The sequence below is a fragment of the Mastigoproctus giganteus genome, chromosome 1 (assembly GCF_048544385.1).
Source record: "Mastigoproctus giganteus isolate SK-2022 chromosome 1, ASM4854438v1, whole genome shotgun sequence".
Lineage (NCBI taxonomy): Eukaryota > Metazoa > Arthropoda > Arachnida > Uropygi > Thelyphonidae > Mastigoproctus > Mastigoproctus giganteus.
The window spans coordinates 133,884,571-133,897,547 of record NC_143575.1 but is presented as its reverse complement, the minus strand read 5'-3'; the positions used below and the strand labels follow the sequence as shown (position 1 = coordinate 133,897,547).

Below are 12,977 nucleotides of genomic sequence, written 5' to 3'. Positions count from 1 at the left end.
GGGGCGGGGGGGGGGGACAACGTTTCGCACATTTAGGGCATTATTCGTGAAAATGGGCGAGTGAAACTGCATGAAATTGTTTGCGATGTCTTTGGCTTTTGAAAGGTGTGCTGCCACTGGGTGCCCCAACAATTGTCAGAGGAGGACACAGCAAAACCATGGGGACGTGTCTGGAGAACCTGTTGTGATACAGCAACGAAGGAGAGTTTTCTTGCTCGTATAGTCACAGCAGATGAAACATGGGTTCATCACTTTACCCCAGAGAGCAAACAAGACTCCGTGACTTGGAAACATCCACAATCTCCTGTGCACGAAAAATTCAAAACTGTTCCCAATGTCTGAAAAGTCATGGCCATGATGTTCTGGGATCGCCAATGCGTTCTGTTGGTAGATTCCTTGCTGAAGGGAGGAACGGTCAATGCACAGCTTTACTGTGCAACATTGGAAAAACTGAAAGCCAATATTTTATTCAGACGGCCAGGACTCCTGACAAGTAGCATTGTTTTGTTGCACGACAATGCAACTCCACACACTGCCCACACCGCTCGTGAGTGGTTGCACCATAGTTGTTGGGAAACTGTCGCATTTCTCTTCCCCCCCCCCCCACAACACAGGCTTTGCACCTTCAGACTTCCATTTGTTTGGCCCTCTGAAAAAACACCTTTCAGGAAAGCATTTCACCACGGATGAGGAAGTTCATCAGGTGGTGCGATGTTGGTTACTGCCTTTGGGCACTGACTTCTTCAGTACTGGTATTGATAAACTGATCCATCGTTGGGACAAGTGCATCAATAAAACTGAAGACTTTGTAGAGAAGTAGTGCATGTTCACTTACTTCTTGGTGTTTAATTTCAACTTCTTATTATTAACTGTCATCGAGAGAAAAAACATGTTACCTTACTTTTTGGAAACCCCTCGTATATAATGCAGTTGCTCGCATCATCATTTCTAAGCTGGTGTGCACTACAAGGTGCTGCATTTGAGCTGTAGAAAAGTACAGGTCTTTTTTGAGTTTGGGTGGCTGTTTACATTTTCAGGTAAATGTAGAGGTGACTGGTTACTCTACAGAGATTGGTTTGTAATTTCTATATGAACAGGTGTTACCTGTTCAAAAAAAATATGGCCCAATCATGAATGTGGCCGTAAATCCACACCACACCACACTGTAACTTTTGGAGAATGCAACGGGGGACCTCTTGGGTAACTCAAGGGTTTTCTGTTGCCCAAATGGGACAGTTGTGCGTATTTACTTGTTCATTTAAGTAGAAGTGGGCTTCGTCACTCCAAAGGATGTTCCATGGCCAAGTGATATCCACTGTAATTCGTGCCAGAAACTGAAGTGCGTATGTGAAATGAATATCTGCATCACCATGCTTTAGCTGCTGTAACATGTGCATCTTTTAAGGATAGTGCCACAACACCTGATGCATTACTAGCCTTACAGTGGAATACGGCATGCCCACTTCACGAGAAACAGTTGGCACACTTGAGCTACCACATGGAGATTGACTTGATAAATCCATGACAGCCATAGCCACATCTTCAACACAAGAGGAGTCCACTCGCTTTTGACCTCTATCTGGTTGAACACCAAGATGTCCTGTCGCTTCAAATTTTGCAGTCATTTTGCGGACAGCACAAACAGTCATAGGTCCACACCTTATGTGCTTCTGATGCAGCAATTCTTTGATAGCTGCAGCTGCATTGTTGCTGTTCTGTTAGTACAGCTTCACTAATAGCACCTTTTCCTACAACGTTGTTGGCATTGCTGCTGCAGTGCAGGCAAACATCTATTTTATGATTTTGAAGAGAATGCTTGGCTTTTACACAGTACAGTGGAGCCAAGTAGTGGCGCTGTGGCAATAGTGTATGATTATGCAAATAACGTAAGTTATGTGCATAATTGTAACTAAGATAGTTATACGCCATACAATGACAAATTTTGTAACTATTTATTTTTATTTGTTTATTTTTTTCCCAATAAATGGTGAGCATATTTTTTATTGTAACCCTTCTAAACTTCTAAACTAGATCCTCCATTGATGTATATTCACTATTTTATGATAATTTTTTGTGAATAGGGAAAGCCCCCTCTTATAGCAATTATGGATCCAGAACTGACTGCTGCTGCTGCTGTGCGTGTGGCAGTTTTTCCTCCATTTGTTATATCTGTATTGTTCCCATTTGGATGCGCAATGTAACTGCTGAACTGTGTGCAATTAAATTAACCCAAGATCGTGTTAATGTTTTCTCCTACCCTCCAAGTCATAATTTGCACAGGTCCCTGACTGCAGTAACTGCCCTACAAGGCAACCCCCTTCCCCATCCCTTTATGAAACATCCAGTCTTGGTTGATGCCACTTGACTGGAAATGCAAATGCAGATTTGATCCACCAAACAAACACCTTGTCACTCAACATGCCACAGTCAATGGAAAGAACTAACAACTATAGCAATCTTAAACTAACACAATTATAAACTAATCATGAACCACAGTGTGGGGCTCTGGTCTTTGAAAGACCAGAGCCCCGAAAGTGGGATGTTCTTGCAAAAACATAAACAGAAGTTAAATTGTTCACAAACCATTAGAACCATCATTTCTAAGTCCAAATAAAATAGTCATGTATGTTATTAATGGCTACCATCTCTATACTCCAAAATGCATAGTTGACCAGACCCCTCTGGCTCTGGTGATCATATAAGAAAAATACAAGAAATTTATTTATTAGTTTATTTAAAACATATCTATAAAATTTCAGAAAGGGGAGGGGAAATAAAATAAAAAATAATTTCTATAAAATTGTGAAGAAGACTTTCACAGAAATAAGAATACAATGCAAGTCATTATTGACATCGAAGTTTTTACAATATTTTCTCCAGATTCTCTAAAAATAACTTGCTGAAACTTATTACAGTTATTTGAATGTATATCTTTTTCAGGAATGGAAACTTGAAACATTATGTGATCTGTATGAGACACTAACAATTACTCAGGCAGTTATCTTCTGTAATACTCGGCGGAAAGTGGACTGGCTCACGGGAAAAATGAGCGAAAAAGACTTTACAGTTTCTGCATTGGTATGAATATAATTTGTGTTCAGTACTATAATTAGTTGAAATATTTAGTTGTATTTCAGTTATTCTAATGTGATAGGTTCAAAATTTGTATTAGGTTTTCTACATGTCAGTAATAATGCAGTAGTTAGCTTTAAATTGAAATTAATACAAATTTTAATATAATCAATGATACTATTTTATTTTTTATACACATAAAAAGGTTAAAAAAAATAATGTATTCATAGTATAATTTTACAAATTTTTTCATCAGTTTTGACACGAGACAGTTTCTTGGTTCGGCTGTATTCTTCTTTCTTAGATTAGAAATGGAGATGCAGAACAACACTTGCTTATGCACTGTTGGCAGGGATAAAAGCAATTAAATCCTACCCTAATGATACTGTATGATTTATGCAGATCACTTAATTTGCCAAAACTACAATTGATCAGAATGGGTGAGGGAGCTGGATATACCTAAATACTTTTTTTAAATGCCTAAATGCACCCTGTCTGAATGTGACTTGCTAAGTGTTCCTCAAAAACAGTTAGTCCAAGTATTACAATAACAGGAAGCTGTACAGGCAAAAATTATTAAAATCAAGAAAGATTGTGATCTTGTACCTACATATGGTGTTATTCTGACATTTTCAATGCCAACTATTCCAACAACAGTTAAAGATGGATATATGAACTTCTGAATATAATTATTATTCCTAATCTTGTTAGGTGGTTTAAGTGTCAAAAAATTGGCGGCCAAGCTGAAATGGTATGCAGAGGGTCTCAGTGTATACCCCAACTGTGTGTCCAAACTGTAAGGGTAACCACCCAACTTACTTAAGTCTTTGAAATCTGGAAAATAGGGAAAAAATATTAAAGTGTAAGATGGAACATAAAGGGACTTTACTGAGAAGCAAGGAAGCAGGTTTTATTCATTGTTCCAAAAATTTCATATGCTTCAGCAATACAGGAACAAATTAGAAAGAACATAACTGATGAGTAAGTACAAAAGTACAACCAGCTACATCCATTTCTCATTTGGATCAGGCTCTTCTGTTGATGCTGCAGCAGTCTTCTAAAGAACATGTTGATGATCAAGCTGCCAGTAGTATGCCACAGTCACTGTACTACCTTGTCTTTGTGCCCCTTCCAAAAATTGACAGAGGAAAACAAATAATAATAAATATTCACAAAGTTGATTAATTTGTTTTCACAAATGAGTTAACTTTTTTCTTTTCCCATAAGAAATTGGAAAGGTATAGTTTCTGTTGGCTGTTGATTATTTCATTATGTTGGTTTACTATAAATGACTCAGGCAGTTTGAATAAAATGTTCAAAACATTTTTTTTTTTTTTTAGTACAAGAAATACATATACAGAAGCAGTCGTAGGGAGGCAGGAATGGAGAATAGAGAAGGTGTTGGACCATCATAATTTTGTTCTTGGATAAAACTGCCAAGAACCAAACCAACAAATCCCCATGAACTGATGCATTGTTGAGAGCCACTCCCAAGTGCACCCTTTGTTGGGCGGTGACTCCGTAGCCAGGTGGGAAGGAGCAGCAGTGCGTAGCACACGCTTCTTGATTAGACCGGGGTTCGAGCCCGTCACCACCAAATACGGAGGATGCGGAAAGGTTAGGGAATGACCACCGCATATCCCGGAGCAATATGGCCTTAGTTGCTAATGCTCCTAAAAACCAAATAACAAACAAACCTTTGTTGGGCGTTTCTTCTGACATTCTCCCTTATAAGCCGTAGGAACCTGACATGAAATGGGGATCTACAGTTTGGTCTGGCAGAAGGAACTCCTGCTTGGTGATATTGTCCAGCACTTTCTGCCATTTAGCTTGAATCTTTGTCCTCTTAATCAGATTTTCATTTTGGTGAACTGGTCACAGGGTGCCAGGGTGGTAAAATAGAGATGGTGTGGAACCATCATTTTGTTCTGGGCTGAATAAAACAAAGCTCTGTATACTGGTGCATTGTTGAGATGCAGAAGCTAATCCTGAGTGCACCATTTTGTCTGGGCATTTTCTTCTGACATTCTACCTCAAATGTCTTTTGACTCTTATTTAGAAATAGAGTTAATTTGGCCTGGCAGAAGGAACTGATGAACAGGTCCATTGTTGAAGAAAACAATCAGCATGCTCTTCAGACATTTGATCCGTCTTGCCTTTTTTTGGATGTGGAAATGATGGGCTTTTCTACTGGGAGGATTGCTGCTTTGCTTCTGGATCATAACCAGGACTTAACTTGACAATATGCGGGCTCCAGGCAAAGTATTTTTGAGGCCCCAGTAAAAATGTTTATTATGAAATGGCATTTAATGTTTTTGGATTATTAATATTAATAATGGTAAATGGATAGATTTTGGTGCCATTTTGTGAAGTCATGGTGCCAATAGCGCATTCAAAAGCAACTGTATGGGGTCATGTGATTGTCGTATAATTTAGGTGCTGCGGGTAGGAAAAAGTTGGGGCCACTGGGCTAGAGTTCAATAATGCCACTGGTATATACAAGCATTCACACACAATTAGCAATAAGTTCATGCACTTATATAGACTCCAATGAACTCACCAATGGCTAAAGCAAAATTGTGTAGAATGAATAAGAAGGTAACTCCGAAAGTTTCCAAAATAAGGCATTTTGTGTGCCCGTAATCGCAGAGGAATAACAGTTGGCATCTCCTCATCCATAATTTTAAGGTTCTCGTAGTGGAAGAGGACACTATGGTAGAATTGGTGTTTTTTTTATTGTAAATAAAAAATTATTTTATGATTTGAGTGGACTGGGCCCCATGATTTTACAGGCCCTGGGCAAATTGTCTTGTTTGCCTAGTGGTAACATAGGTCCTAGTCACAATTATAGATCCAGTTTTTAACTGCTGTGACCTTGGAAAGGAAGTTTCTGTTCTTTCCAACCTTGTGCAGGACCCTGCATGGAGAAAACCAGTTCTGTTTCATGTTTAGATTTTCATTTAAAATGTGTTGCCATGGATATGTACCATATGATAGGCCTAGATGCCACAAATATTTTAATAATAATATGTCTGACCTCATAGTTGACTTGATGCACTTTTTCAACATTTTCATCAGCCCAATTTGATGATTATCCGAGTGCTTGAAATTCTCAGCCAAAATTTTGCCACCTTGGAAATGCAAATACCATTGAGAAGTTTGTTATACCCATAGTGTCAATTGCAGATGATTGTTTAAGCATTTCCCATGTCTCCGAATTGTTTTCTGAAGTTTATAACAAATTTTGTGCAAATTTTTTTGCTGTTTTTTAAAATTTTTCTACAAAAAAATAAGAAAAAACTAGAAAACAAAAAAATATGAAACGCACCATTGCTAAATAATTCATAATTGATGATGAATTATTTTGCAATATATATTGGTGCACTGTTATACTATATGCTGGTTGGCACCCCACAGGCCAGTCGACTTTTTGGCATTGAGCATTTCTTTTTCAAAAAGACAAAATAATAAATAAACATTGAACATGCAAATAAACTTTGATTTGGTCCATTTTGTTTAAAGTTTCTTTCATATCGCAGTCCACTTGGAAACTTTGCGGGACTTTTTTTTTATTATTAATAACAGCAGTCAGCTGTTTCCTTTAACGTTAATTCAACTAGCAAGACAAAGACGATTTAAAAAAGAAGGAAGAAACTTAACTCTATTTCGATGTATTGTGGATTACACATGCAAAAATTTATTCATAAAAGATTTTGTTTTCATTGCTAATAGCAGGGTTGTATTTATCCTTTTCTTCTGGTCACTTAGGGAGCTATCTATTTTTTCAGTTTATGGATTTACCCTTTCATGTTGCCTTTGCATTTTCATTAATGAATTAAATGTTTAACATCAACTTCATTAGTTATTTCCAAAAAAAAAAAAAACCACACCCACATACAAATAATGCACAGAAAGACCATATGTTTTTATTTTTAATTTAAACAAGTTATCAAAGGAACTGATTTACATTCGTATGATTAGTTTGTTGATCACTAACTTTAATCTGCTGACATTTAGAACAGGTTTAAACGACACCAGCACTCAAACAAAAATAGCAGTGAATGTTCAAAGCACACATGCTGGCTAGTGTTGTGTAGTACAGTGCTACTCAAAGTGTGGTTTGTGGACCGGTGCCGCGACAAATTGGAAATTGGTCATGGACATTACTGGTCTGCAGTGGATTGGAAATAAAAGAAACTAATCCTTCACCACAGATAATTTGAGACGCACTGGTGTAGAACATCTTGTATTGTTACATTTTTGAGAAACAGTGAGGGGAGGAAATTGTTTTGATAACAAAACAGTTTAATGTTTTCTCTATGCATATAATAATCAATATAGGTAAGAAAGCAATCTTTTATGTGCTAAACAAAATATACTTGAAAATAAAATTATTTATCCATAACATTCAGATTTAACAGTCTAAAAACTCAAGCTATCTATTTCCTCTTTTTTATAAGCTTATTTTGCTGCATCTGTAATAGTTTATTGAATAAAAAATGCATAACAGTAAGAAATGGTGAATTATGGAGGATTAAAGTTCTTTTTCAGAGCTACAATCAAAGTATTGTATGATTTTTAAGTAAAAAAAAAAAAAAAAAAAAAATCCTTCCCCAATGTGTGCGTGCGCGCGCACACACACACACACACACACCTGGCAACCTTAAGCATTGCCGGGGTTACCCCTGCCAGAGAATTACATGATCAGATGAAAAACACGAACTCATCCTACTACAGTACTTCTGGTGGCCTTTACAGAGTCCATTTTTCTTCACAAAAGATTAAGGAGTTGGGGGAACCCCCGAGGCTGCAAGACTGTAACACTGTGTCCTTTCCATATAAATTGTACAGTGGATCTCCGCTTTACGATTGGTTCACTGTACGATCAAATCGCTTACGATGGACTCTCCGTTAATTGTATGATATGTGGTAAGCGGCAGTCATTGTGATCACATTTGTGAATTGAATTTTAATTCTATAAGAAAAAAATAGGAGGAATGGAATATTATCCACAAGCTATAAAAGTAAAGAAAAAGCAGAAATTTACACTTTATTACCTTGCCAATTAACAAAATTAAATGGTACGTGAAAATCAAAAGAATATTTTCCACAGGTTTTCAAAATAAAAATAAATTTACTCTTATATATATGCTAACTAATTGATATTTTTGTTCCCTGACTCTTTTTCTTTTTTTTTTTTTTTTAATTTAAAATAGTAAAAGAGATAAGTAATCAATAATGAAGAACATGACATGCATAAAATTGCAACTAACATGATACATGCAAGTGAGGTATGGAGTAACAAGTTTACAAAAATTAAAAAATAGGATGAAGAGAAGATTCTGAAAATTTATTTAGGTTTTTTATATGATTAAAGACTCCGTGGAAGGGGAAACACATAACATAAAAACCCACACAATTTCAGTTATCAGTATTATCGCAAATGCAATAAGATCGAGTTTGCTACCCATTTATGATATATTGCATTAACAGAAAAGGCAGTAAACCGGAAACTGCAAATTGTTTTTATAGTTTTATGGTAGTGACCTCCAGAAATACCACAAAGGTGTTTAAATTGATTCTTATAACCAAACATGATACAGATGAAAATGTAGTGCTTTTAACAGTTTGAATTGGTTTTCTGAAATTTGATTCTATAAAGCGGCTGATTCTAGTAACCAGTGACCATGTTAAGAGGTGCCTACTTATTTCACTTTATGATCAGCTTGGCTTACGATTGTCTCAGATCGGACCACACGGTCCTTCCTCTTGGCCAATGGCAGCCTTTGGAAACGTGTTGGCCATGTGTTTTGCTTTTGCATCCTTTAGTTGAAGTGATTTTTTTTGTGTTGTGCTTTAATCAATATATTAGTTTTAATCAATATGTACAATTTCCATTATAAAAATAACCTTTCGGAGAGGTAAATAGCTTAGTTATATACCAAAAATTTCAACTTTGGGGTCTTGGAACCAATTTCCAAAAGCATGTGTTATTGGATTCACATTATGATATTTCACGATACGATGGTGTCTCTGGAATGGATTTATAACGTAAAGCAGGGATCCTCTGTACTTCCCGTATTCAAATTCTACATCTCTTATTTCTGAGTGACTCCATGTTTCTGATATCTCTCCACAATATCTGCATTTGATGACTTGAGCAACACTTCAGATTCATCAAATTTATTTACTATGCTCCTAGAATTGGTGTACATGCACCTGTTCTTACTCTTAGTTATCCTAACACAGCCAATTATTTCCTCATTTCAAGTAACCCACAGCCGGCCTTGAAGTCCCCACTAATTTGCTTTCCGGGCTGCTGAATTTTCCAGTAGAAGCAGTGCAAGAATCATTTTCACCTCTGCCTGTTGGCTATTGTTTATCTATTACTCTGTGTATCTGCCCTGCCCCCTGAAGCTAGCAGTTTTCCAACCCACTTAACACTGCCTCAGTGGCTTCAGCAAATATCCATGCACCCCTTCTATTTAAGTGTATCCCATCCCTGTAAAAATAATTTCTCCTGTTAACAAGCACAATGAGAAAAATTCTATCCCATGAGCCTTACACAATTAACTCCAGAGCCAAATAGATTAACAAGGTTCTCATCGTTTACCACCTCCTGTTGTGTCTAGCAGAATTGCAAAATCTTCCATATTTAAAGATAAACCATGACTTTCTTTCAGCATTGCCCTGTACTTGTTAAGTAAGTCATCAGATCTCCTGTTGTTATAGCATTAGCATTAGTAGAGGCATTTGATGCAAGAAAGCAAGCTTATGCAGCATCAGCCAAAAAAAAAAAAAAAAACCCACTTCCACTTCACCCCTCTGTTCGTTCAAAATACCTGTCCAGCTGAGCCTTAAACTTATTTAGGCTATCAACCTCCACCACAAGGAATGGCAGTCTGTTCCACCAACCAACCACCCGCTGGCTAAAGGCAAATTTCCGCACGTCTATCCTACATCTGTCTTTCCTCAATTTGAATTTATGCCCTCTCAGGTGAATTTTCTGAGCTAGAGGAAGAATCCCATCAGCATTGAGCATGCTTAAACCATTCAAGGCTTTATACACCTCTATCAGATCACCTCGCTGGTGCCTAGTCTCCAGACACTGTAATTTGCAAAACTTAAGCCTTTCTTCGTAAGAGCACCCCTTTGTTCCATTCACTAATCTTGTTGCCCTTCTCTGTACTCGTTCCAGCAGCTCTACATCCTTCTTGAAATGAGGCCTCCAGACCTGTATACAGTACTCTAGGTGTGGCCTGACCATTGCCTTATACAATGGAATAATCACCTCCTTATACCTGCTGGAAAAATTCCTGTATATCATTGACAATACACCATGAGCAACTCTTGCGGACCGTCTGCACTGCTCAGAGAACTTCATATCTGCCTGCACAATCACCCCCAAGTCCCTTTCATTCTCTACCACTGTCAGTGTAGTACCACAGAGTTGATACGTTGCTCTGGGGTTGCTGTTTCCCATGTGTAGTACTTTACATTTGTCAATGTTAAACTTCATTTGCCACCTCTCAGCCCATCTGCTCAACCTTTCCAGATCCTGTTGCAGCAGCATAGTGTCAGTAGTGTCCTTGACAACCCTGCCAACCTTTGTATCATCTGCAAACTTGGACATTAAGCTTGATATACCATCATCAATATCATTTATAAATACAGAAAACAATAATGGACCCAACACTGAGCCCTGAGGGACTCCACTAATAACATTAGTCCACAATGAGCAGTGTCCATTGATTACCACTCTCTGTCTTCTCCCCCTCAACCACCCCTTTATCCATAGCAGCAATTTGCCTCCAATGCCACACTGCTCCAATTTGTGCAGCAGTCTTCCATGTGCAACAGTATCAAAAGCCTTTCTAAGATCCAAGTATATAATATCAAAGTTATTCCCTGCATCCAGTTCTTTTGTGACTGCATCATAGTATCCAATCAAGTTGGTCAGGCAAGACTTCCCCTTAACAAAACCATGCTGTGTCTGAGCTATAACTGAAGTCTTGTCTAAATGATCCTGCAGTGCTTCTTTAACCAGTGCCTCCATTAATTTTCCGGGAACAGAAGTTAAGCTCACAGGTCTATAATTACTTGTGTCAGCCTTTGATCCTCCTTTGTGAATTGGGGTCACATTTGCACATTTCCAGTCTATGGGTACCTCCCCTGAGTCCAAGGAAGCTCTCATAATTATGGCTAAGGGTTTGCTTACCTCCTTTGCTGCCTCCTTTAATATAACTGGATAGATCCCATCCACCCGGGTGCCTTTCTTGTGTTTATCTTCAACAGTTTCTCCTCCACTTTACTCCCAGTTATTTCAAGATTCTGTAGCTTACTGCTAGAGTTGAATACACCTCTGGCATTCCCCTTGCTGAATAACTCCTCATGTGTGAATGTCGATGCAAAATATTCATTTAGTTTGTTAGCTACCTGAGCAGGATCATCAACAGTTGACCCATCAATATCAAGTGGACCAATCTGATTCATCCCCTTCCTTCTAGAGTTTACATAAGTAAAGAACTCTTTGCTGTTTTTCTTTGCATCCCTTGCCAAGGAATTCTCGTAATCTGCCTTCGCCTGCCTAACCTCCTTTGTAACCTGGTTGCATATCAACTTGTATCTATCATAGGCTTCTGTGTCATGTGTTAATTTGTAAGTATCCCATGCATTTTTCTTCTCTGCCATATGCCTCATTAGTTCATCTGACATCCATTTTGGCCTAAACCTTGAACAATATTTCTTTGTTGGTATGTAAAGCCTAGTAGCTTCCAAGATAAGTTCTTTGAATGCTTCCCATTTTGAGTTTGCTGTTGGTAACATCATCAGTTGGTCCCACTGTATAGAATTTAAATACTGTCTCAGTCCATCGTAGTCGCCTTTACGGAAGCAATAACCCTTCCCTTTACCCCTAATGGTAGTTACCTCTTTCAGTAAATCCCACTTCAGCACACTGTGATCACTGCCACCTAGTGGTTCATTTATCTGCAGATTCTTAATGCATGAAGAATCACTGCTGATAATCAAATCAAGAGTATTACTCCCTCTAATTGCCTCTCGAACATGCTGATGTAGAAAACAATCATCCAATAAATCCACAAAAGCCCTGCTAGTGTGTGAGTAGGAAAGTAGCCATTAGTCATAACATTACTCCTTTTTGCTAGAAAAGGATAACTACTGTATTTAGCATTTACTTTGGTTTGTTCTTGTGTTAAATTTGATAGTGACCAGACACAATTACACTAGAAATTTGTGATGTATGTGGTGTTATGCCCCACACTGCACATACATCCTCTTTGCTACCGGGAAGCAGTAATCACCAGGAAGACAGCTTTTCCATACCACTCCACTCCACTCCACAAGAAGGCAGACCACAAGGTAGGACAGCAGATGTGCACATATGCTGTCCTACCAAGTGATAAGATGAATAAAGTACCTGACTCCTACAAAAGCGTCTAAATCTGTGAGTGCTAGTAAATCCTGTCTTGGGAGGCTAGCAAGATTCCAACACCATATTTTCTCCACCTTGGGATCCAAAGTGACATTGTTGGTAATTCTTTTAGAGGTCACAGTGATAGAATCCATTATACAGAAACACAAGCCTCAGTACAGAAGAAATAGATTGATGGGTGGATAGCTATTAAGTACCTGCAAGGCAGGTGTAGACATGGTCCTGCAGGCTGTCATCTACTAAAACATTTGACATTGAATGGAATATAATTTAGACTCACTTTTAACATGCTAGAACCAGGGGCCTGCACCATAGGATATATCTGCGAAAACACATCTTTATAATACACCCATAGCCAATAATAATTGATTCCCCAAGACTGGAGAGATGCAAAAGTGAGAAAGTATGTTCTCTGATGTTATCTGAAAGATGTTCCAAGTGTTTAGTGAAT

The 12,977-nt window shown here is 38.0% G+C and overlaps 1 protein-coding gene across 1 annotated transcript in view; it reads left to right on the top strand.

Moving 5' to 3' along the window:
• The window catches only part of LOC150091147 (eukaryotic initiation factor 4A-I-like), a 260,943-nt gene that overhangs the window by 201,467 nt on the left and 46,499 nt on the right, over positions 1 to 12,977 (top strand). The window contains exon 8 of the mRNA XM_090374499.1: positions 2,941 to 3,078. Coding sequence (XP_090230625.1) covers positions 2,941 to 3,078 — 138 coding nt within the window. The remainder of the gene's footprint in view (positions 1 to 2,940; positions 3,079 to 12,977) is intronic.